Source organism: Idiotropiscis lumnitzeri, chromosome 7, assembly GCF_059441095.1.
Source record: "Idiotropiscis lumnitzeri isolate Australia: NSW breed Sydney's pygmy pipehorse chromosome 7, RoL_Ilum_1.0, whole genome shotgun sequence".
Classification (NCBI taxonomy): Eukaryota; Metazoa; Chordata; class Actinopteri; order Syngnathiformes; family Syngnathidae; genus Idiotropiscis; species Idiotropiscis lumnitzeri.
In genome coordinates, this window is record NC_142397.1 from 6,754,515 (window position 1) to 6,778,929 (window position 24,415).

Genomic DNA, 24,415 nt, shown 5'->3' on the forward strand with positions numbered 1-24,415 from the left:
ATTCCACGTATTGGGATGCTAAGTATGGAGATTTCAATATTAAAATAAAAATTTGCACCATTCCGTTCCACAGCCCACCCAAACTTCCCAACAACAGATCTTGCTGGAGTGATGCTAATAAGCTCTGATGTAATCTCCATTGTGCTACACGGTTACATCATCACATTATAAAATGCAGGGAACTTCTTTTTTGGGAGTTGAAGCTCATGTTGGGGCTAAGCAGTTTTATCAGAATACGACGTGTTTAAACTAATAGCGTCATGTTTCGGTCTCTCTGGTTATTGATGCAAAAGCACGTGTCCAAGTATTCCCAGGCTGTTCCCAGGAATGACGTGGTAGCTTTCCTTTCCGTTCAGTGGGCTGCGAGTCAACAGGTCGGATGGGGTCTGACACCGTGGATAAATCCCCACTGTTCTCCAGCCTGCCGTCACATTCCTGAAGTACAACTAAGCCCACCCGGAGACCCGGCAAGGACACTTTTGATCACTGGTCACGTTGCCCACCCGATTGGAGAGTGCACAAGATGGGCAGCATGGATGGCCCGTCAACATCCCCTTTTCCCCTGAAACCGAGACTTAAAGTGACCAATTGCAATGTGTCGTGGTACTATTTAGAGTTGCACATTAACTCTCAATATATTATTAGAAGAGCTTTAAAAGTATAAGTCAGGAGAAGGATACAAAAGAAATTCCACAGCATTAACGACCATGGAACACCGTGAAGACAGTCATTATCAAGTGGATAGTGAGAATAAATACACGTGACCAAGAACTGGATCTCCCTCCAAAATTGATGTGTCAAGAGAGCAACAGCAACAGTGAAGGACATTTCTGGCAAGTGCTGACTGGTTAGTGTGAAACCAAAATGTTTTTGTTTTTTTTCTTGCAATAATCCACAACCCTATTCATCACCAAAAGTATACCAACAATTAAGGATGGTTGTGGCAGCATCATTATTTGGAGCTGTTGTTCTTCAGGTGGAACTGGGGTTGGTGGACGGAATGAAAAAAAATTCTAAATACCAGTCAGTGTTAGCACAAAACCTCCAGGAATCTTCTAAGAGGCAAAAACAAACAAGGAAGGTGTGTGCTGACTCAGACTTGACTCGATCTTGAACCTGATTGGCTAGTTCTGAACATAACGACGTCCGCAGTTTTAAGAGGGTGTGCAAGACTATCAATTGATTTAAAATGATTTATCTTGGTTACTAGAACAGTTGAACAGGGGTGTGTAGACTTTTTATACCCACTGCATTGAGCATGGACATTGCTATTTGTTTTATGAAATAACATTGAGCGCTTGTGTCGTTGTTGTTGGCTTAAAGCATTGACCTAAAATTGTTTCATTAAAATGCTTTAATTTTGCAGAGATTTATTGCATCAAAACAAATTACATACGCACACACACAAAAAAACAACATAGGAAAATTTAATAATTATAAGTATACAGCACATTAAAGACGGTAGTTTATTAATAATATCACAGGTCCATCTGGAAATTTCAAGCCCAATATCGCTCACGTGACGCAAATCATGTAAAAATGAACCAAATAAAGTCAAAAGGTCGAGTCATTACATGCATTTATTTGAGTGGAAAGAATTTCGCCATACATAGCTTTGTGATTACCAGCACAGTTATGAATTAAGTTAACAATTTATTAAAAAGGTCTAAAAATTAAAGCATTTACAAATAGTGCGGGTGCAAAACCGAGAAGTGGCTTGCTTTGGTGGAGTCACGTGACTTGGCCAGCAGCAGTGTGTGGAAGCGGCGCCCTCTGGCGGCCACCCGGAGTTGACGACACCACGTGACGTCACTGGCCGGTTACTTTATTTGCTTTGTCAGGAATGCACCCCGACTGCGACTGAACAAGTCAACCCCTCCAAACTTGACCCCCACCTCCAATCCCCCAAAAGAAATTGTGTAAAAAAAAAAAGAAAAAAAAAAAGAAAAGAAAAAAAAAAACTTTTGCTTGAATTGAAATATACAAATCAAAAAGAGAGGGTTTTAAAAACAAATCGGGGGGTTATTTGGATAACTCCAAAAACTAATCAAATAAATACAAATGATCTGTCAAAGGTGCCCGGCCGCCTCCCAAAAAAGTGAAAGCTGTGACGAAGAGGAGGAAGAAGATATGTTCTATTGATTTGAGCAACTTGAATAGCAAGCAGTGGAGAAGTTTGGTTTGTGTTGATTCCTGAGGGGCCAAAGTGACAATCAAACAAGACGAAATCCGGGAGGTGGGGTCACTTTGGCGGAGGTCCCTTCAAACTCGGAACGATGGATGAGGAGAAAGACAAAAAAAAAAAAAAACTCTTGATGGTCACTGGATACAGTGCTGTGACATTAAAGCCGGCAGGTGTGCTCAGCAGGGTCCACAATTGTTATTTGTGTGTCGCCCAAGCCTGCGCTCTACCGTTAAAAGCTTTCCTGAAGACATGCGCGTGCACGCACGCACACAAACACACAATTGGTCTTTGGTTAGTGTTTTTTCTTTCCTGCTCCCATCCGTCCTTGTTGCCATGGAAAGAATTGCAAAAAAAAAATGTAGTGATGACAGGATGGTAAATTGGTCTTTGTTCCCCTCAAACACACGCACGCACGCACGCACACGCACGCACACACACACACGCTTCAGTGGTTGTTGTAGTGATGTCATGTTGATTTTTTCTGTGTGCATGTGTGTGTGTCCTTTGATAATCTGCAGAACTCGTTGCGATCATTAGAGTGTTGTTGACTCGTGTGTCCTTTGGAAGAGTTGCAGGCGTTTTCTAAGGTCGGAGAAATAGTTCTTGTCACAGAACCTGCGGTAGACAGAACATTAGCTGAGAACGGTATGTGGAAAGGACGCCAAGGTGAAAAATGGGCATAATTCAAGATTCTAAAATGTTTGTTTCGCTTTATACATCGTTTCATCTGTCAAACCTTCTTCATGGTGCATCTCTGCCAGTGTCCAAACTGGCTTCCAGAAGCAGCTCCTCCAGGTCTTGCGAGCAGCTCACACTCACTACATAACCAAAAACAAAACGCACGCATTAAATATTCATTCATGCGTTTGAGTATCAAGTGTCATGGCTCATGCACGCACACACCATGTTCCATGACACAGCTGCCAGGTTTGGGGCCGTCACTGTCGAGGAGGTGGAGGGAGAATTCGGGCTTCAGGCCGTTGGGCAAAAGTGAACCGGCGACCTCCGGCTCGCCCTCGTCGGCGGAGCTGTCGTCGGCGGAGTCGGCTGTTTCATCTTGGACGGCAAGGACCGATGGCGGTTGGTCGCATGGGACGGGTTGTGCTAATTCCTGTCCGCCCGGCTCAGGCTGCTGATGTTCCCCGTCCGGTTTTGGACTGCGGCTGTCGTCCTCAGACAAAGTCAAGGAGCTGGTGTTCACGTCTTTAGCGTCGTCCTGACGCTCGGGTTCTTGTGTTGTTAATTCTTGCGTGGATGCTGATGTCTCGATTTTATCTTCAGCGTCGCCACTTGGGGCTTTTGGTAGCGCTGCTTCACTCTCTTCCACTAGAGGAGCTTCTTTGAGCTTCTCACAGGGGGCCTCATGTGGGGGGTGAGCAGGCTGAGCAGACGAAGGGCTTAAAGGCGAGGCTGGTGCTTGTTGACTGGACGTGCCGTGAATGTCCTCGTGCGTCGGCTGAGTTTGCTTGGCAGATGTTGCGCTAGCTTCTGAGGTCTCCTTCAGCGGTCCAGTGGCATGGCCGGCGCCCGCCTGAGGCTCTGGCGGGCTCTCCACCCGAGTCACCATGAAGATCTTGTGACCACGCCCGGGACTGGAGACGGATATGCAGCGGCCCGGCGAAGGAGGGGTGCCCGGAGGAACCGGGCCGTCGTTGATGGCGATTCCTGAAATTATGTTCGTTGAGGGTGGAGGGTGCGCGCGGGAGGGACTCAAGGTGGGCGCTACCACTTGAGTTTGTGGGGGAGTCGGACTTTGGAGCACGTTTGACTCAGACGATGTTTTCGTCATTACTTCCTCCTCATCTTCAGTGTCGGAGTCAGAGTCGATGTTCATCGGAGAAACACTCACCTCGGTGCTTACCTTTGACTCGCTGCTCGGCTGCTCTTGACTTTCTGTTTGTTGCCCGTCATTGCTCTCCACCCCTTCTTCTTCTTCTCTTGTTCCATCTTCTGTGGCAATTTCCGCCATGGATGCTGACTGCCTCATCATCTGCTCGGTTTCCTCCTTCTCTTTGGCCAGGATGAAGTTCCTCTTGCAGCCGTTCTGGATTTCGGCCAGCAGGGCACGCTGGGTCTCAATGAAGCTCTTCACCTGCAGGACATAAACACATCTTCAAAAATGCAAACAGAGCCATGTACAGATTCAAATTTTCAAGATTCTTTAGTGCTGTGGGGAATGACAAAAAATAACCCCACCCCACTCCATTGCGGGTTCTCCTTTATTGTAGGTCGCATTTATTTTGGGTGTGATTCCACTGAGGACCACTTGAAGGCGGCACACTATAATGTTGGCAATTTGTCGGAGTACGGCATTCGACCGGGCTCACTGAAGCTTTTTGATTAGAGGTGAAATGATTGATTATCAAATTAATCAATAATTGCTGATCAATTCATCATTTAGATACTTTTTTAAATTAAAAGTTGTCCAAATCCTCTTAGTTTCAGCTTTTCAACAGTAAATAACATCCGATTTCTGCTGTCCTCCATAATTCAATCAAAGCAAAATGGACAAATGGGATACATGTTGATAACACGAGCTTGACTTGCTCAAGTGTAAATTGTATTGAGGAAAATTAATTCAAAAATATGGAAGCAACGTGAATGGCAAATATTTTGGGGCTCCCACAGTATACTCACCTTCTCTTCATACACAGTATCAAATCTTTCCACCCATTTTTAATTATTATTTATTGACGAGTATATGCTCACAGTTTCTTTCTTGGGCTCCCGGTCGAGGTCGAGACGCAGCAGAGAGGTGTTGACTTTCAGGGCGAGCGACAGCGCCATCAATCCACCTGTCTTGATCTCATTTTCTCGCAGATCCAGACGCAGCAGCCTCGGGCTCTCAGCTATAAATTCGGCCACCGCCACCGCCCCTGCATTGGGGAAAAACAAGCGTTGGGGTGAAAAATGCCTAGAAAAAGCTGAAACTGAGAAACTGGAAACGGCCTTTGTTTGTCACCTTCACAGGACAGTTTGGTGGAGGCGAGGCCCAGCCTGAGCACAGAGCGATTCGCGATCAGTCCGTCTTTCAGCTTGTGGACGCCCTCGTTGCCCACAGAGTTATGACCCAGGTTCAGTGTCTCCAAACTCTGGGTGCAAGGCTGAGAGAATGTAAAGCGAGCAAACACTTAACAAGTGAGAAGTTTGGGTTGAACAATTTTGAAAAATAATTTTATCGTGATTACTTCCCACCCCTTGGTACTGAGATTTTTTTTTTTTTTAAACAAACACAAGAAAGTCATAAACTAATTAAAGCCGTACAACATATAGAGTTAAATGTGGCATTTCAATCCAAAAGTGCGCTCCTACCAACCATGAAAGTGATAAAATCAACAAAACACAGTTTACGCTGCTGTCGGACAACCTGGCATTCAGCAGCGTCTAAATGAGGACCCACAAACGATGAGCTCCTTATTGGCCCACATCAATGTGACGAGGATGTGATGATTCATCAAAACAAACAAGACCAAAGAATTTAGTTTTTATTCACACAGCCTCAGAAGCAAATGTGAACATGTCAGGCGGCGATTTCCTCGAGTAGTGGAAGCGCTCGTCTACTAAACAATGTGTCATGCACCTTAAAAGTGCGCCCATTGTTCATGTTCTAGGGAGCGACTGTATGTGGCGTTGAGCTAAATTTCTCCGCTATATTTTCAATTAAATACAGTATTTTGACACTCATTGCTCCACTTTTATTATGTTGTCTTGCTGTCATCTTTCACAAAAACAGATATGTGTGTGTGTGTGTGCGTGTGTGTACCAGTGCAGCAGCAAGGTAGCCCATGCCGTTGTGTGTCAGCTGGTTGTTCCATAGCACCAATGTGACGAGGCCTTTCCTCTGCTCTTTTAGTCCTTCACACACATAGGCCAAACCTGTGACGACAACCACACACACACCCACAGCCACACAGTCAGGCCATTTGTGTCATGCTGAAGTGAGCAAAATATCATTAGAGGCACCTTACACGCATCAAAGTGGACAAGGATTCATTAGCACAAGGACATTGTTCTTCGGACACTCAGATGCAACGTGTGAATATATTGTAACGAATGAGGAGGAAGGAAAATGAGGAACAAGTCTATTTAAAAGCGAGAACTCCCCAACAAAAATAACTCAGGATGAATCGTTCAGACCACAAAGATAAAATTATATCATCACTATTCATATTCATCAAGCACGACTCAATCAAGTCTCAAGCTGAGAGATATTTTTGTGGTCATTGAATCTGTTACATAAATGAAGATTAAATAAATACGTGGGCACAAGAGATTTGGATGCTGATGAGCTCACGAGTCCCAGAAGTATTCATACGTATCAAAAGAGATAATGGACTGTTTTTGCCAACATGGAATATTCAGTTTTTATAGCAACATTATTATCACTTTACGCAGAAGGATTGGGATGGAGATGGTCTTTCTATATTTCAGTTTCCATTGATCATCGTGATGATGGCTGGTTAGCCGTTAGCCAGTCTGCGTGTTAGCTAGTTAGTTAGATTAGTCTCCAGTTACACTAGTCTATGTGGAAAAATGATCACCCCCCCCCCTTCATTTACCAGTAAACCGATCAATACAGTACCTGAGTCCAGGATGTGGTTGTTGCGAAGGTCCAGAATTTGGATGTTGTAGTTGAACTTGAGCAGGTTGCCCAGCTGGGCCGAATCCTGCAGGCCGTTGAGTTTGTTGTCGGCAAGGTACAATTCCCGCAGGTTCATGTTCATTTTCAGGGCCGTTGCTGAAAAAAAAAAAAAAAAAAAAAAAAAAAAAGGAAGAATGAAATGAATGAATTCATTGATCACGGTCATTGATGTAGTTTGTTGCACTCTTACCCAGCAACATGAGAGGTCTGCCGGACAGGCCGGCGTTCTCCAGGTGCAGAACCGCCAGGCTGCCGCTGATCCGGAGCGCTCGAGCCACAAAGGGAGCCGAGTGGTCCAGCAATGGCGTATTTCTCGCATCCAGGTATTGCAGAGAGCTCGTCTGCGATGGTGGAAAACAATTGCGTGACAAGACGGAAAATCTTTTTTTTTTCTGCAGATGAACACTGTTAACATGTCAGCTACTCAACTGCTGTTAAATTAGCCAGTGGTAGCATTGCGCAAGCGACATTCATTTACAGTCTGGACGGGGAGGATGGAAAATATCCTCTGGAGAGAGTCTCAGAGTCTCCAATGAAACCACATGAAGTCGACCGTCATTATTATTATTTTTTTTTAATAGTTGCCAGTGCCACAGGGGTCGTAAAATTCTGTACATGCTCTCGCTGTATTGCCATTGTATGTATGTAATGTCAGTCAAAATATTGACTTCATTATAATATTTGCATGAGCTGAATTTTTCATCCGCTCCTGTATTTAATTTAGTGAGCTATGTCCGGTGAGTGTACACTTGTGATCTAAAAAAGCTTTTCCAGGGAGGTTTTCTTCATCTCAACAGTTGTGATGACTAATAAGCTTTGTCATGTGGTCATAATTGCGCGAGGATTTTATTGTGACTAATAAACTATTAATTTAAAGACCGAACCATTTAAAATTCTGCTGCCATACACAAAAAAAAAATCACCTCTCTATATGCTGAGCATATCGAAATAATAATTTTACAGTGTGAAATATGTCAAAATACACAGCTCAACAACAATAAATACTAAACTGTTCCCTCATGCCAATTGTTCTCAACTGCACCGGTGATTATGACCAAAAGATAAATACAACTGAACTGTTAAAAAAAAAAAAAAAGAAAAATAGTACAGTCGACCACTGCTATTAAATTGGGATAGGGACTTAAATTGTCCACTCATCTGCTTGACATTCACTGCCAGCCGTTAGAGAGCATTTAAGACCCACAACATATTGTGTTCAATATTTATATATTCAGTGAATACCAAATGAAGGAATACTCTTGCCCTTCACCATGAAAAAAAAAAGATTCTGCACTTTTTTGTATTTTTTTTATTTAAAGCAGCAGTAGAATTAAAGTAAGTTGCACAAAATGCAGCTTATATTCAACACTAACAGTCCTCATGAATGACATTCAAACATATTCAAAATTGAAGAACCAGACACCATTCCTGGTACACGTCGCATTCCCCGGCCGCGTTCTAAACACGCATCTTTAACATGGTCCGAATAACGCAGTGGCCAACGCAACTAAAGCTGCGATGACGCTCGTTTCTCACCTTCCTCATCATGTGCGCGGCGGCTTGCCACCCTCGCGTACCAATGTGCTTGTTGAAGGAGATGTTGAGGTGCGTGGCCGATTCGTAGTACTCGATCATGTCAAACAGAGCCGAGGCACCCTGAGGAGCAGAGAAAAACAAAAAGGCAAACGGGAACAATTACTGGACAACGGGCAATTGACAAGTAACCGACGTTGAACAATGTTAGACAAATTTGGTTTAAGCTTTTGCAGTATGCTAGGTTTGCTGTAGTGGTCAAGGTAATTGCTGCGTGCTCGGGTTGACAGCAGCTTGCTTTTCCGGGATTTCCGAAGCTGAAGACTAGGTGAGGACCACGCACTTGTGGACCAAACTAAAGCGGTTGGGATTGATTGACGATTTAACTGCGCTTTTACTTGTAGTATTGCTGAACCTTGAAATAAATGTGCATTTCTCTTTTTGGCAGCAGAGGGTGCACTTAATTGCTACGGTTGTTATAAATATGCAGTTCTGGATTTCTATTACTCGATTTTTCTTTTGGCAGTTAAAATGCATGAGAATTGTTGGAATAACAATTAGGAAGAGTGTCAAAAACCATCTAGTATACATACAAACGCTGTAATTTATTTATTTATTTATTTTTTAAAGATTATTGATCAAGTCAACGTTTGATGAAGAAATGTGCCATGATATCATTTACAATCCCAGAAGACGAATAAAAGCCAAGTAAATCAGACGAGCTAAATCAGAGGCCTTGAGGAAGCTAGCCGGGAGGGGGGAAGCCGAGTATGTCATCGCAGCATGTGACCGAACGGACCAATCAGGAGAGAATGCTCGCTGCAATCTACGTGCATCAACCATTTCTGACACGTGCTTCGTACTGGTCGCAGACGTGTCGAGCAGCACAACGCGTCGGTCACGTGATGTAACGTAGCCGTGGTTGCCCGCGCGTACGCGGGAGTATAAAGACGCCTTTTAGGGTCAGATTACATGTCTGCGACTCCCAGTGAGTCTTTACTGGGATAATATCGAGTATTGAGTGTGTTTATCTTCAGGGCGGCTGAAAGTGAGTCACACCCAATTCAAAAGCAGACCACCATGTCTGGATTTAAAGGACGCCTTTTCAAAATCATCTATCTCTTGTACATCCTCAAATCTGACTTGCGTGTCTCATCTCATCACACCACACCATCTGAATCGGATGAACTCATCCCCTTCAATAGCGCCACTTGCTGTCCTGCCTTCCCCTTTCCTTTTAGCTTCTTATTTCAGTTGCACTCAGGCTGGCGGTGATGTTGTTTGGTGACTCATTCCCTTCCGGGGGGGTTTTGGGCCTACGTTGGGTGAAGAGGGGCATGTGCATCTGCTGCCTCCGCTGAAAGCGACGGCTTTGTTTGGTTGTCTGCATTTAGGATAAGAGTTGTGAGAGCAGCAGAACAAAAAAGGCAAGCAGTAATTAAAGCGAGGTTTCCATGCCAGTGCAACCTCAGTCTGGCAGCGAGCACGAGTTGTGTCTGCCACAGGAAATATACCGCACACTGTTTTACAGTATATTTGGCATCTTTTGACAGGATGCATCCCTCAGGTCCACACTACAGCGCCTGTCTCTTATCTGCATGCAGCCCCAAGGGGGGGGGGGGGGGGGGGGGGTTATAATATAATATATCATAATAAAAATCCCATGACACACACTCAACCCCTTGCTCCCGTCCGTTTTGAGTATTGAGAAATAAAACAACGGTAATTTCTTCTTACATCTTCATCTAAGTTGGTCTGCTCCAGGTCGATCACTTTAAACTGGACTCTCTTTAAAACTTCTTCCAGCGACTCGCATGCCTTGTAGTCCAACTTTTCACCTGCGCATAAACAAACAAAGCCGGCGTTTTATGCTGTAGCAGGACAAAATCATTCACAGTGGAACCTCCAAAGTTAACAGGGGGAGCATTACAACAACAAAAATAATAATACATAAATACAGTACATATTAATAATATGAAAAATGATAAATAAATAATACCACAGAATGGCTTGCATTCGACTTTGGAGATTGCCCGGTACTGTGTAGATTTTTTGTGAAATATAAGCAAATAATTAAAATGAAAAAATTCTGCATAGGTTTTTATGCTCACCTTTGAGATCCAAGCATTCATTTCGCTGGGTGAGGTCTTTAAGTTCCTGCAATAATATAAAAAAAAAACAAGAACAGCATAAGTGAGACACAAAGCTTTTCTTGTGAAAGCAAATCGCATTTTGAAACATCGCTACACCACACAAGCCACTGAGAAGAAAAATCTAAACAAACTTCCTCTTATGTAAACTGACAGACATTTGTTCGATAAATCTGGCGCATTCCTGTTTTGTGTGCTTGTCTGTACTTCGGCATGTCACTGCGAACGTTACTGATCCCGCGAGTTAGCAGTCGGTATGCTAGTTGAGGTGAACTGTTTTCTTTTTTTTTTTGCCTCTTGCCCCGGTGATACACTCACCCACGCAAACATTGGGAGTGCTGCCCTCGAAGCTATGTGCCAGCAAATAGTTGGCTCTCCATCCCATTCAGCATGAACTCCGTTACCTCTGCCCCCGTGCCACACTGCTGGTAATTATCTAAGCCTGGATGGACGCGCTGACGCCCCCCAGCTCCCCCCACATGACTCAACAGGTCTCAACAAGCTCATTTGACATTATGAAACATATACCCCATTACGTACATGACATAAGAGAGGGTAATAAATAGAAAGGAATATACATTAGATTAAAGTTTGGTCAATTACTTATCACAGGACCACCCAAATCATTAAATTAGCCATGTCTGTGTTGTCATGGCAACAAAGGTGCAAAGGCCAGCCCAGAGGAAGCGACTGTCCAGCCGACAGCAAAACCATACAAAATTAGATTCATTGATTAGAGCCGCAGTCTCAAACCACCGTCAAAGTCGGTGGACCATTTAGTACCACGCCACGCAGAGTGACTGAGCGAATAATATTTTAATGATCATCGCAGTCAGAAGAAGAGCTTACTCTGAGGAAAAGAAAGACACAATATTGACACGCCTGCTTCAAGTATGGGTACATCTCTACAGGTGATCCTCATTCACCAACCCATTCCTAGTTAAATGCTACTTAAAACATTGCTCATACAGTTAAAGTGTCTAGAAAGGCGGTAGTTTGAGACTGCAACAATTCATTTAATTTGTGAAAATGTGATTCTAAATATGAATAAACGGAACATAAAGTATGCTGCCCATAGACAAAACAACATCCAAAGACTCTGATGGCAGTTGCAGAGCCGAAGGCATTCACCATGCAGCTGCTAACGAGTCCTCCTTATAAACGCCCAGCGACAAAAAAACAACCGGCCCGAAATTCACATATCCTGTAGGGCCCCTGGCAAGCTGCCGCATGCATGACACAGTCTTACTAAAGACTGCACTTGGCGAGAAAGACGCAAGGCCAACAGTTGTGTCTGACGGTCTTGTTTACACGGCTGCTAAATGAAGTGATGACTCAGCATAAATTCGAAAAAAATAACAAATGTGACTAATAATTAATGAGGTGGATATATATATATATATATATATATATATATATATATATATAAATAAATAAATAAAACAGAATATGACAAGGAAGAGGGAGAAGAAAAGAGGGTCTGGTGATATCAGACGCTATACCGGGGCAGTGGAAATGTACCCAGACCATAAAGCGAAGGCCTGAGCATCATCTTAGCAGTCTTATGTGTTTTTCCTCAAGTAGGTGTGACGTTAACTCTCGGCTCATGAGGCGTGCAGGGATTCCTTTGTTGAGTCTCTCGACCGACCGGTAACCGTTTACAACTTCTTCTTCAATGAGGGGCCTTGAACGTAAGGCGAAGAAAAAAAAAAAATGCAATCAAATTCAAACCCACAGTGATCATGTGAGCTAATTCACATACAATAGAAATCCTCACCGCACTGGATTTGAGGAAGTGTTCTTACAGAGGGATTATGGGACACATGACTGCTGGCTAACCCACAAGACAAGGCTGCAAAAGAAAACAAGAGACTAGAAGTGCTCGCCTTTCTGCTGGGGATTTCAGGGCCTTATCTAATTGAGGGAGAAACATTTTTTTAGGGTTGATTCTTAGAAGTAAAATTAGCATCAGATTGTTCTGGTCCTGGTTGTAGTTGACGACCGCAGCCAGACCAGTGAATAGTTCGTCATGTCCTTTAATTGCCTTTGAGACCGAACAAAACGGCCCCAATGCAAAACACGGTATTCGGAGAAGAAGCGATCGGGTCAGCTTTGTCACATGGACATGGCCTGAAGCGGTCGGAGCCAAGTTGTACTAACACCCACATCGGTAAGCAACAAGAGAAGTTGATAGCTTCAGGACAGCAGAGTCAGCAGGAACATAAGACTAGTAAATTGCGGAAGAGTGCACGAAATTACAGAGCAAATGGAATAAAAAAAAAAGAATTAAGAAGTCAGAGTTCCGCCGGCAAGTGGGGTGTGATTACATTTAATGAGGCATGTGACATAATTCCCATTCCCTATTCATTTGTGTGGTTTCGATGTGTTTTATCGCGACACAACAGAATAGTAGTTTTGCCTCACCTGAATCTGTTTGAGCACTTTGGGAATGGGTTTACAGTTGAGCTTTTGACAGGCCTGTTTATACGAAGACAGAATGTCGTCCACCGTCACATTCTGAGCTGGAAAAGCACAAAAACAACAGAGTTTACATTTAGTTTATATTGAAGTGTCAACTGTAGTTTCGCATTGGCATGAAAAAAAAAAAAAAAGACCAATTCTAAACACAGTTGAAAATAAATCGGGATTTACAACAGACATTAAGAAATATTGGTGTAAGGATTATTTTCATCCACTTGATGTTACCATCCACAAATTCTATTGTTGTATTAGTGACTTTGAGTCTGTACGACTTTAAAAACTGGGACCTGGAGCGGTGAGTGACGTGGGCGTCAAGAGTGTAGTTGGCTGGCTAGAAACGGGCTAACGGGTCTGCGTGTTGAGTAAACATTTCTACATGCAGCGGTGCATGTGACGTAAGTAACTTGCATGGAAAAACGATCCCAGCGAAGATTTGACTTTTTTTGTAATCGTATTATGCAATTATTTGTTACAGTCCTACTTTTGAGCTTAATTATCTCTATAAAGTTTTGATGTTGATGATCTCATTATAACTGTGCAGGTCAAGCAAAAGAAGCATCCAGTGAGCACTAACTCATTCAACGTCACATTGTTTCCTAACATTCCTTCGACGACTCAGTCTAAGCATGTATAACAGTATTTTTTGATAAATATAGATGAGAGGAGTGTCAGCATGGCTCTGTTGAGGCATGAACGTCTGGACCGGAATGGAGGGGTGAGAGGTGGTGAAAGGGGATTGAGCCTATTCTGTTGCAGGTCCTTCCCTATGGAATGACCTTCCGTGAAATGTTACGCAAGCCCCCCGGCTTTGCGCATTTTTTAAACTCATTTACATTCTTATGCATTTGACTCGACTCTTCTTTTGTTTATGCTGTATTTGTGTTAAGCGGTGTGCGAAAGTTCAGACTGTGGTTACGGCGGACATGCCTGCTGTTTGTGTGTCAGTTCAACTTTCAGTTGCATTCGAGACCGTCTCGCCAAGGTGAGACTGTCTGCATCAACTTATCAGTCAGCTCCATCTCCTTTCGACTGTTAACTGACAGCGCCATCTGTCACCCGACTAATTCTGAAGTTCCACCGCTTACAGCTGAAACATGGAACCCCAACGCCTCGGAGGCCGAGAACAAACGCAATTTAAAGCTGCGGCCAATGATGAATGGGGCAGCGAAGCGGAGAGTACACAATTTGTGAGAGGTTTATCAAGAACAGACATGGAATTAAATGTTTTGTTTTATGGGGACGGGAGTCATCAATCTTTGCTGCCATCCTAACGTCTACTTGATTTTTTTTCACTGTTTCAAGTAACTCATCAGCCTAGTACAGTGAACCCCCCACTATATCGGCCATTTTTTTTCCCCCAGTATGTCGTTGAAAAAACACTGGAAATTGCTAAAATGACTCAGAGAATGTCTACTTTATGTCAAAACAGCTGACTCCCTTTTTTTTTTTTTTTTTTGTACTATTTTTGTACGTCTAATCACGATTGCCAAATTTCATGCTTTGGTGGCCGGGTTTAAAAAAATTAAATCTACCAAGCGTGTCAGATTTTCTTTTTTTAATTTTTATTCCAAGTACAAAACAGTATAGAGAAATCAATTAGGCCTCACTCCACGCAGCATAAAAAGGTTGCTCTTCATTTGCTCACACTTTTTAAAGTGTGCAGCTTTGCAAGCTTGAATGGTACAGGGTGTCCCGTCCAGCGAACACTAAGTCCTTGGAATAGAGTTATTGTGCCGAGTTGAGGTGGCGTAAGTTTGTGCAAACACTTCCAGAGGGGAGGTGAGGTGGTCTCTTGCTTACCACACAACATTTCCACACACACACACACACACACAACTCATTGATTTCGGAAGAGAGTAACGGCTTGCCAGGGGAAAGAGAACTCGTGAGTGTTTAAACCTTATGAAGGGTCAGGTACTGTGACGACTTTGGTTGAGGCTAAGTAGCAAAAAGCTAGTCGTGCTAAATAACTAGGCAGAGCTGCAGCCTGGCAGGATCATTAAAATCCAAGCCATGTTGTGCTATTTCTCAGTCTTTTGTTTTTCCCATCACTTCCTCCTGTGATGCCGGTACATGCCGAGAGGGAGTGGTAACTGGGAGGAGGGGGAAACGGCTGTTCCAAACATCTTTGAAAATCACACTCAGAGGAAGCGGAGAGGTAACGACAAACACAAAGGTCTTTTCAGATTGTGCGAAAGGTCAAGATGCTGACGGTGCCAACCAAGACTAACTGCAATCCCAGTTTAAGAGGCTTAAACTCGGGTCAACGGAGGTCTGAAGAGAAGTCCGTTGAAAGGGAAGCAGCATCGATTGATTTTTGTTCCCCCATTCACAGGCTGCCTGATTCAGCAAGGTGATATATATCTATTTTTTGTCTCCGAATTCTACTAGCACACTTCCCACCTCAGCTTTTGTTTGGAGGTTGAGGTGTTTAAAAGGAAAGCTAATAAAACAAAGTCATTTCCAGACAGTCCTCGCCTCCGTCGGATCAGAGCTGCAGAAGAACTTCGAGTCTATCGGACTGGTGTCTTCGGGCGAACAACTCTTGGCAACGAGGGAACTTGACCTGCCATAAATAATAAATCAATTACTACAACCGAGTAGCCGGTTGCAGCCACTTCTCTGCTGTATCGCAAATCTCATCAAATGACCAAAATCAGATTTACATTTAGGCAATTAAACTGAGTTATTATGCAGATAAATCCCCGTCTGCACCCCCACACTTCAATATTGCGTTTGAGTTTGAGTATCATACATCGGAGGTTGCATTTCTAATCTGTTTGGAGAGTACTTAGACCTTTACACTTTTGAAAGGTACAATAAAAGCCTTTATATAGCAGAACGGGTCACGGTTACCGAGCCAACCATCCGACCACCACTCAAGGACATGCATACATGTGATCATATAGGTGAAGTTGACGCCTGGAAATAAGCGCGATTTTTGTTTGTCAAAAAAAAAAAAAAACAAGTACTAGACTTTTCATTAATACCACTAAAATATGCTGTCACACATCGGCGTTAATTTCAATCAAGACCAACCTAATGAGAAGTGGCCATGCAACTTAAGAAAACAATATACTGTACCTTCATTTAACTAATTTGTGAGCGTGTGCTGTTCAGGGGGTTTAAGATTGTAATTACCAACATAGGATGCATCCGTTGTGCTAGTAACATGTCTTGATTAGAGAACAGACCACAGTCAAACCCCCCCCCCCCACTGCTCAGTCGTCCAAACGTCGGCCTGCAGTAGAGGGCAGCTTACCGCCTAACCTACAAGCCATTGACCTTGATTATATCCAACCAGCCACTAAACAAACACCTGGTCATGCAGCGGGTAATGCACAATTAGCAAACAATCCTCTTGAACGATCTCTGCAATGGAAAAGAATTTTGGATCTGCAAAAAGGTGGTCTTCACACATTGATTATTTGCTTAGTCTCTTCGATAGACAAGCCAGTGACCAGTGAACCAGTTGTCAATCAATGGAAGAGATTTTCAAAGGGAGCACTTACAGATAGCGGAACGTAACCAGCTTATGATAATCCACTCTGTCACAGATACAAACTCACCGGCTACTACATTGAGCCACGTTTACATCGAGCGATACGCTTCAATTCAGCTTGCCACAGTAACCAGGGGTGCACTTTGTTATTATGATTTTTGTTTTTTTAAACCGACCCACCGACCTCATATAACTTCATGATTTACGGCGAATCTGCGCAAAGTAAAAAGCCACATCCAGCCCCTCCACAGTCAAAACAAAAGGTCAAGTTAGTGCTGCTTTTATTCTGATATGCACACAAGAGCAGCGACTTGTCTTCAGTGTTGCGGAAATATTGCTTTTTTTGGGGGGGGGGTTTGCAGAGGATAAATAATTTAATAGATTTTACAAGGACACAGTTGGGTGCTTGTTTTGTTTTTGTAAAGTACAATTCTATTTGTTTTATGCTTAGTTTGACGATTAACTTCAACAGGAAGTGGCAATAAACAGCTTGGCCTCTTTTCCAAAGAATTTTTCACAATCTGTCTGTCAAACTGCTGCTTGTTGAGAAGTTTGCGCTGTCACCATCTTGCGATCGTATATTAAATTCTTGCTAATAATTCAAACCAAAAAAAAAAAAAAAAAATGGCCATGTGATGCTTTTATCTTTAAAAGCTTTATGTTTATTATTATGGCCGTACTTTCTTTTGTATGTGAAGATCAACTTGACATGTTGGTGTGTACAGGGAAATCTGACCCTTGGGCAAACACTGTTGATAGGCCAATCAGCCTTAAAAGGTCACCGAACATTCAACGGTAGTGTTGACATTAAAATGTCCTAACAGCATCAGAGGAAACGGATATCTTTCCAACGCGATCCAGACAGGGACTGAAAACTTTAATTGGCAAGTGCGACCATCTTTGATGCAACTTTCAAATTCAGCAGCTTCAAGTGAAAATTGCCTTGAAGAGACGAGTGACATCAGCTCCCGCTCAACATGCCCGTGCCAGTTTTCAAAATAGACTTCCCACTCCCAGTCGGTAGCACCGCTCCCGGGACACCAGAGCAACGTCATTCACACTTGACAGCTGGCGGGTTCGACAGAGGTGGGGCGGGAGGAGCAGTTATCGCGGCTCCGGTGCTGGGAGCTCAAACTCGTCTGAACAAAACTCTAATGAAACTGAGTTGTAAAAATGGAAATGGGAGCACATTCCAAAAAGATTAAAAAGCCAGCACGATATATAAGGAGACTACTCAGGACCCAAATCAATGCAAAACAGATTATTTCTATAGGCGGGGCTTAATAACTTTAGAATTCCATCGATTGCGTGAAACTGTTGGTTGATTAATCGTGTCTTGAAGCCATTGAGGCAAAATGTAGCGCTCATTGAGTTTGCAGGCGAAAGGAGAACAATATGACACCATTCGTGCAGACCTGCACTATGGCAATGCCCCCAGCTTGCAACATTGTGTCTGGAAACGGAGCGGAACATTCAGAGAGCTAATCCCCGGGTTCATTTTAAAAAAAAAAAAAAAAAAAGGGAAAAAAAGTTTAAGTTTAAAGTTTAAAGTTAAGTTTAAATGGATTTTTTTTTTTAATCAAGGAAGCTTATCGTTATTTATTGTAGTCTAATTAACGAAGATCACTCAAGATTTGACTTATTCCACGATACCACTCTGAACCCTGCAAAAAAAATAAATAAATAAAATTATGAGTCCTCCCATCTCACACACGACTGGTGAGTGGGACCAGATGGTACGATGAAGGGTACAAGGGTTCGATTTTTAAATGAAGAGGGTATTTAATGTGCAATGCGTGCACGCGTGGAGTGTTAAAATAATATTTGTCGGCGCACAGAGCAGGTCCAGGAGTGGGTGAGCAAGGAATTCCTGTTTGACAAGCGAGCAGAAAGGCCTACAAAGACAAGAGTATGGTTCGAGAAATCACTGCTAGACGCTTTTGGTAAAAAATAAAATAAAATAATGAATATTTTCTTTTCTATTTTTCTCTTGCATGTTCTATTACACAATCCTTTATGAAATTGTTCCCGGGGGCAAGGCGTTGAAAGGATGATTCTCAGTTGCTGACTTTGATCACAAAAACGAGGCCAATGGAGCAAGGTTATCTTTGCACAATGAAAGCACATTGTTGAATGGTTGTTGGTTACGATCAAAATTTGCGATTCCAACTGCTTGCCATAGAATGAGCGGAACAAACCTCCCGTCACTAATAACCTGAGCCGAACGTAGGCCACAGCCGAGCATTGTTTTACGTTTGCGTAAACACTATTAATAACACACCTCTCACTCAAGTAGACGAGTAATCATGCTGGGAAAGGATATCCTACTTAATGACAGCAATGAATTGTCTTGTGGTTCAGCAATACTTGCGGTGACTTCAACCTCCGATGAACAAAACGACAACAAAGCCATGTGATACTGCGCTTTCAAAAAGAACATGATTCACTGATATTGTTGTCCTGAATTAGCGTCGTACGAGGAAGCTGCGACGGATGGCCTTGCAGCTTCGTGTTCTAAGCCAAGCACAACAATATTCGGCGAGGTATACGCCAGTATTAATTAGGGATCTAATCACATAAATAATAAATCAGAAATCTTAAAAGTCCCGTTGTTCTCTTGATACACAGAACACAAACTGAAAGCATACCGAACCGTGGCCCAAAAATGTTATCTGTCCCGTCCCACCCCGAGTAATGATGTGCATGAGAGAGCCTGTGTCGCTTCTGAAGCAACTTTTAGATCCGTCCGTGTAGATTTGCAGTCACTCAGGTCATTGTAATCCCCGAAGGTTGAATTGAGGCAACTGAGCTTCTCTTGTTTGTTGAAGATGCTTGGCCTTTAATCTAAAAAGCTTCACTGATAACGTTTAGGTGTGAGAGTCACAAGAGGCATCCATAGACCACACCTCGAAGAAGCCTTTTGGATTTAAAGGTCAAACATCTTCAACGAACACGAAAAGTTCAGATGCCTCTGGTCAACATTTGCAGATTTTTAGTGTTGTTACTTGTTTAAGTTTTGGTTGTCGGTTATTAGTTTTAGTTTTTTTCCCCCTTTTGTTATTGTAGGTTTACAAATACCATGAGGGCTGAGTACAAATTGGCAGTGATTCAAAGTGGGCTTGGAAAAGCGATGAACAATTCTGAATTTTCTGACTGAAATCAGAATGAAAGCAGGTAAGGGAGTTTGCCAACCCGGGCAACTTGTGAAAAAAATATACGTACATATATTAAACTCATTCAATCCATACGACATACATTTACCTTTTCAAAAACATACTCCCCGCCTCCCAAAGACGTATTTATACGTCTTAGCCTTTTTTTCCCCGTCATAGCTCTGTTTTTATAGCATTACAACAGAATATTCTGTTGGCCTCGCAAAAGCACTCGAAATCCAGAAAAACACTGGGATTGAGGGGGTTTCCTCTCGTGAAAATGGCTGGGATTAAATGAGTTAATTTAAAAGTCAAATAAGAGACCTTTCCTATTCAGTTTTAATTGTGAAAAAAAAACTATTTCAAATTAAATTGATCCCAGTGGGAAATTTCATTTTAAGTCAACCAGGTTGGTCGATCAAGGTAACGCTGTGCAGGAATGCGTGAATGTGATGTTATTTCTGTCCATTTCTTTGAGATAGTGGAAGGTGATATTTCACCAGCAAGAAACTATTTTGCAGCAAATTGGAGCCTCACAAGTCGAAGGGCTCTGCCAATACAAGAGCCCCGACGGCAAAATGGAAACATGATCCTAGCAGGCTGACTATTGTTCCTCCTTGGCTCCAGGTTAAGGCAGCAAGTCATGATACGTCCCATTCATTCATTCATTCGCCACACCAAGCTAGGGTTGCACTTCTAGAGTTGCCTGATGAACATTTACAGTAGCCAGCCATTTATTCAGCTCTGTTCAGAACTCTGAACAGTGAGTCACTCTGTAATTGAGGGGGAAAAAAGATGGTATTTTGATCTCATGCCCAATTACAGTTGTTTTTTTGTTTTTTTTAGAGGAGAAAGTAAAATGATCGAACTTGGTTGCCAGACAAGTAGAGAAAACACATGGGCTGATACTGAACAGCATCACACAGAGCGATGTTCACATAAATAGAACGTAGTACGTTCAGTATGTAAAAGAACAGAAGCTTTTCCTGTTGCCTCTCTATCGTATCTGTCAAGGCTCCTCAATAGGTGTATAATTGTATTTTTATTTTTAGAATGTTGTGGTTTATTTTGAGAAAATTTGTCTGATTAAATACAATATTCTGGTACCTATTGAGAGAATTACAAATTGCTTAGTTAACCAAAATGCATTGTGCAGCAACTGCTGCCAGCCATTAATGCCGGCTTCAGCATTAGCAAGCGTTAAAGTACTACCGCTAAAGCGTTCCATATAAGCTGGTGAGAGCAGTCGATTACTTTTCAAAGGCACCATTCACATTCCAAATGAACACTTTTTAACAAATCATGTTTTAGCTGTTTCAGACCAAAATCCATGCCCATGGGGAGAGATTTGTCGAAAATCACATTAATGTTCCTCGAGAGGAAAATAGTGTGATGCTATTCACTGTTTGAATTTATAAGTTTAAAATGGTTAATATATAAGAATGAAAAACAGTTGGATGTTCATTATTAAGAGGGAATGTGTTCTTTTTCAGTACAAATAACCAATAATTATTAGCATTTTTTTTCATCATAATTTTCAGTTGGAAATCCGAATACCAAAATATGCAATAGCCCTACTTACCATATTTGCAAACTATAAGCCGCTACTTTTCCCCTAGATTTTGAACCATGCCGCTAATACAACGGTGTGGCTTTTCTGTGGCTTTTTCTTTCACCGCTAGGGGGCGCTCTATAGTTCAGAAAAACGCTAAATAAATCTCAATCTTTTTTTTCTCTTGGGTCTGTTCTGTTTTAATGAGCAAAGTTGTTGCCGTGTTAAAAGGCACTATTTTAAGAATCCGTTTATGTAACTTTATGTGCATTAACAGTACAAAATCGTTCCGCATATACAGTAAACAACTCAATTTTTTCAACATATAAAACTGCGGCTTATATCCTGGTGCGGCTTGTATATCTTTTTTTGTTTTGTTTTGTTTTTTTTCCCAAAGGAGTTGCTGCGGCTTATATGCGCCTCATAGTCTGGGAAATATGGTAAATCAAAATCATACTATGATTTGATGGTGCTATAGCTAGAAAAACAAACAAACCAAAAAAACGATAATGCCCAAACCCATGACAATAACGTCTCTGGTCTTAACATTCTGCTCGACTGGGCTGCTCAAGTGATAAGAACACCTCACTGGGATAAAGCGCCGTGAGCCAGCAGACAAGCATCACAGTTAAGGCTGCGCCATGTCCGGCATCAACTTCCTGGACCAGTGTTAATACAACATTCGAGAAAACAGCAAACAGCAGTGGGTTCTGCCCACAATACACCAACCGTGCTTATCTCTTTTAGCATCTAATCTTTCAGGTTCTCTGTCCGAGTCAATCAGTATGTGATAATTTCGCCAAGCTTTACTTGTATTGGATGTCATCACGCCGTCAGGATGACTAATGCTCAAGAAATAAATGCGGGATCTGAACTGTATTTGTCTTTTGAGGCTGTACTTGGCAGCTTTGGAAGAAAAAGACTAACCGTTTTGTCACGCAGTTGTTTATATTTTAATGAAAGACTTAAAGTGGTGTTTGTAAAAGGGGTGAGGACTTGGCAAGGTACATTTGCGTTTCCATAGCGAGGACACACTGTTAGGTGTAGTAAAAACAGAGGCATATATGATAAATGGTTATTAAGCATACAAAATCTATCTTTTTTTTCAGGTGGGCAAAAATGGTGGTTTGAATTGTGAAATTTTGATATTTTGACGTTATTGTAGTTATATTATAACTTGTTCTGAGCCATGTATTTTTTTTTTTATTGTAACGGTTTGACCGAAATTTTGTAATGTGATTTTTTTTTTTTTTGGTCCCGAAATTTATTCTTCTTTTCTTCTCCTAACAGGCAAGCCAGACCTGATTTTCATAACTTTTATCCCATCTGGACATGATTTTTGTCTTGTAACAGAGAATTTCATTTAGTTTTTCTTTTCAGTGTGGCCCTAATACACCTTAGTACAAATAGTACTAATGGGCCGCAGTGGAGTATTTTGAGATTCAATTCATTTCACGTGAGACAGACAAAGACTGTTATGTGACAAAAATGCAGGCGAGCTCAGAGGCATGTTCGTGCAGGTACATGGAACAAGTTCAATAGATGATAACAATCAGCTTCACACATATTAAGTAGGAAGAAAGACACACACACACACGCACACCCCCACACACAGAAACGTGCGTCCGCAGTGAGTGTATTACCATGTCTCCAGGGGTCTTTTGGTTCCACTGCTCCAGAAACAATGTCGTCATCCGAAGGGAACGTCACCCTCTTGCCACTCAGTTTGTGTTTATCGTCCTCTTCCTCCACTGTGGGATACAGCACAGCGTGGTCCGTGCCAGACGGCTCGCCTGTTTGGTGTACGTCCGACTGGCTTTCGGCCTCGCTGCCAGCCAGAACAACTTGACTCGAAGGCTCTGAAATGCCATCTGACAGCAACGTGACAGTTGTCGCCTCGGCCTCCAGCACGCCGCTCTCGTCCAAGCTCAGGTCGACACCCATGTCCATCTCCCCGCCATCGTCTTCTTCAGCAGGGTCGTTTAACTTCACAGGTTCGGTGTCATTGGGGTCCTTCATTTGATACGCAGCACCGTTGTCCTTGTGATCCCCATCGTTTGGGAAGAAGGAGTCAGTAGGGTTCTGTGACCCAGTGTGGCCAGTGCTCTGTCTATTCCCATTAACCTCATCGATTTCCAGTGTGTCCTTCACCTGGCGGTTGTCCCCTTCGGCCACCTGAAGGTTGTCAGTGAGCTGAGGCATGGATTCGACTGGGACCACAGATTGTCGATCGGCGTCTGATATCAGCTCTGAGATGCAGACCCCGTCCGTGCCGAAAGTAGTGTTATGATGACCATCGTCCATACTCGTTTTGGTCTTGACATTGCACAGATCGAGACACTGCTCTTCGATATTCATGTTTTCATGTCCAGTGAAACTCAAAAGTCTTACACGCTTACCACACAGCCTGGATAGACAAATTGACAGGGATGAGCTGCTACACAAATTTTTACTTGGACACTTTGATTAGTGCTTTTTGAATTAAAGGGCTGGTGTAGAGGTAATCAATAACACAACAGAAGATGCCTGTGTGACATGTGCAATTGCAATAAGAGTTAAGAGGCAACTTTCTGCCACTAAAGGGGAATAGATCGACGTTGACAGCAGTAATAGAGGACCACCAACCTGCCTGTCAGTCAGGGCGCCTCCATTACAATAGCAAAGTAAGCTTTTTCCCTCTTTCTTTTTTACAGTAACGAGCTTATTCATTAGGAACTAGGCGAGCTGACCTGTCGTGAGCTAGCGTGCTACAGTCGATGCCCCGCAATGACACTGAGGCCCACGTATACTCGCATACCTGCCGCGTCACGTAGCACCTCGAAGTGCATTATTCGGGACACATGGAAAGTAATCGATGGGTCGTCTCACTTCGGGTGTCGCGCAGGAACACTCGGTTCACATGCCAGCCGCTCGAACAGCACTGGCGGCTGGAAAAGAAACAGGCGTCACACCGACACACACCGAGTCCTCCTCAGCATGTCTCCGGGGCTAACGTCCGTCCAGACGAGACACCTGCTCTCGGTCCGGACGAGCATTCGGGTTTTTTTTTTAGGTAGATATGTATCCAGTAGTCGGACAATGAGGCGGAAAGTACAGTAGGTTGGACGTGTTTTTGTCTAACGCGACCATTCGCAGGGAGGCGGCAGGCTAGCTCGTGAAAGTCCAACAACCGTTTGTTGTTCACACGTCTGACGTCAGCGCGTCGTACCACCCGGGCT

General features: G+C 42.9%; 1 protein-coding gene across 1 annotated transcript; it reads right to left on the bottom strand.

Annotated features, from left to right (window-relative positions):
• Positions 1 to 1,448: 1,448 nt before the first annotated feature.
• On the bottom strand, positions 1,449 to 24,415 carry ppp1r37 (protein phosphatase 1, regulatory subunit 37). The gene is made up of 13 exons (XM_088301323.1): positions 22,841 to 24,415; positions 12,935 to 13,032; positions 10,472 to 10,517; positions 10,098 to 10,198; positions 8,364 to 8,483; positions 7,018 to 7,168; positions 6,768 to 6,923; positions 5,949 to 6,061; positions 5,148 to 5,289; positions 4,895 to 5,061; positions 3,089 to 4,277; positions 2,922 to 3,003; positions 1,449 to 2,800 (listed from the first exon to the last, which is right to left on the bottom strand). Exons 1-12 carry the CDS (start codon positions 23,553 to 23,555, stop codon positions 2,927 to 2,929), a joined length of 3,075 nt encoding a protein of 1,024 aa, XP_088157449.1. The 5' UTR covers positions 23,556 to 24,415; the 3' UTR covers positions 1,449 to 2,800; positions 2,922 to 2,926.

Coding starts and splice junctions, on each gene's coding strand:
- ppp1r37 (XM_088301323.1), bottom strand. CDS start 23,555: ATGAATATCGAAGAGCAGTGTCTCGATCTGTGCAATGTCAAGACCAAA. Junction 5,062..5,147: donor CACCAAACTGTCCTGTGAAG/GTGACAAACAAA, acceptor TCCCCAATGCAG/GGGCGGTGGCGGTGGCCGAA. Junction 4,278..4,894: donor GGGAGCCCAAGAAAGAAACT/GTGAGCATATAC, acceptor TATGTCCTGCAG/GTGAAGAGCTTCATTGAGAC.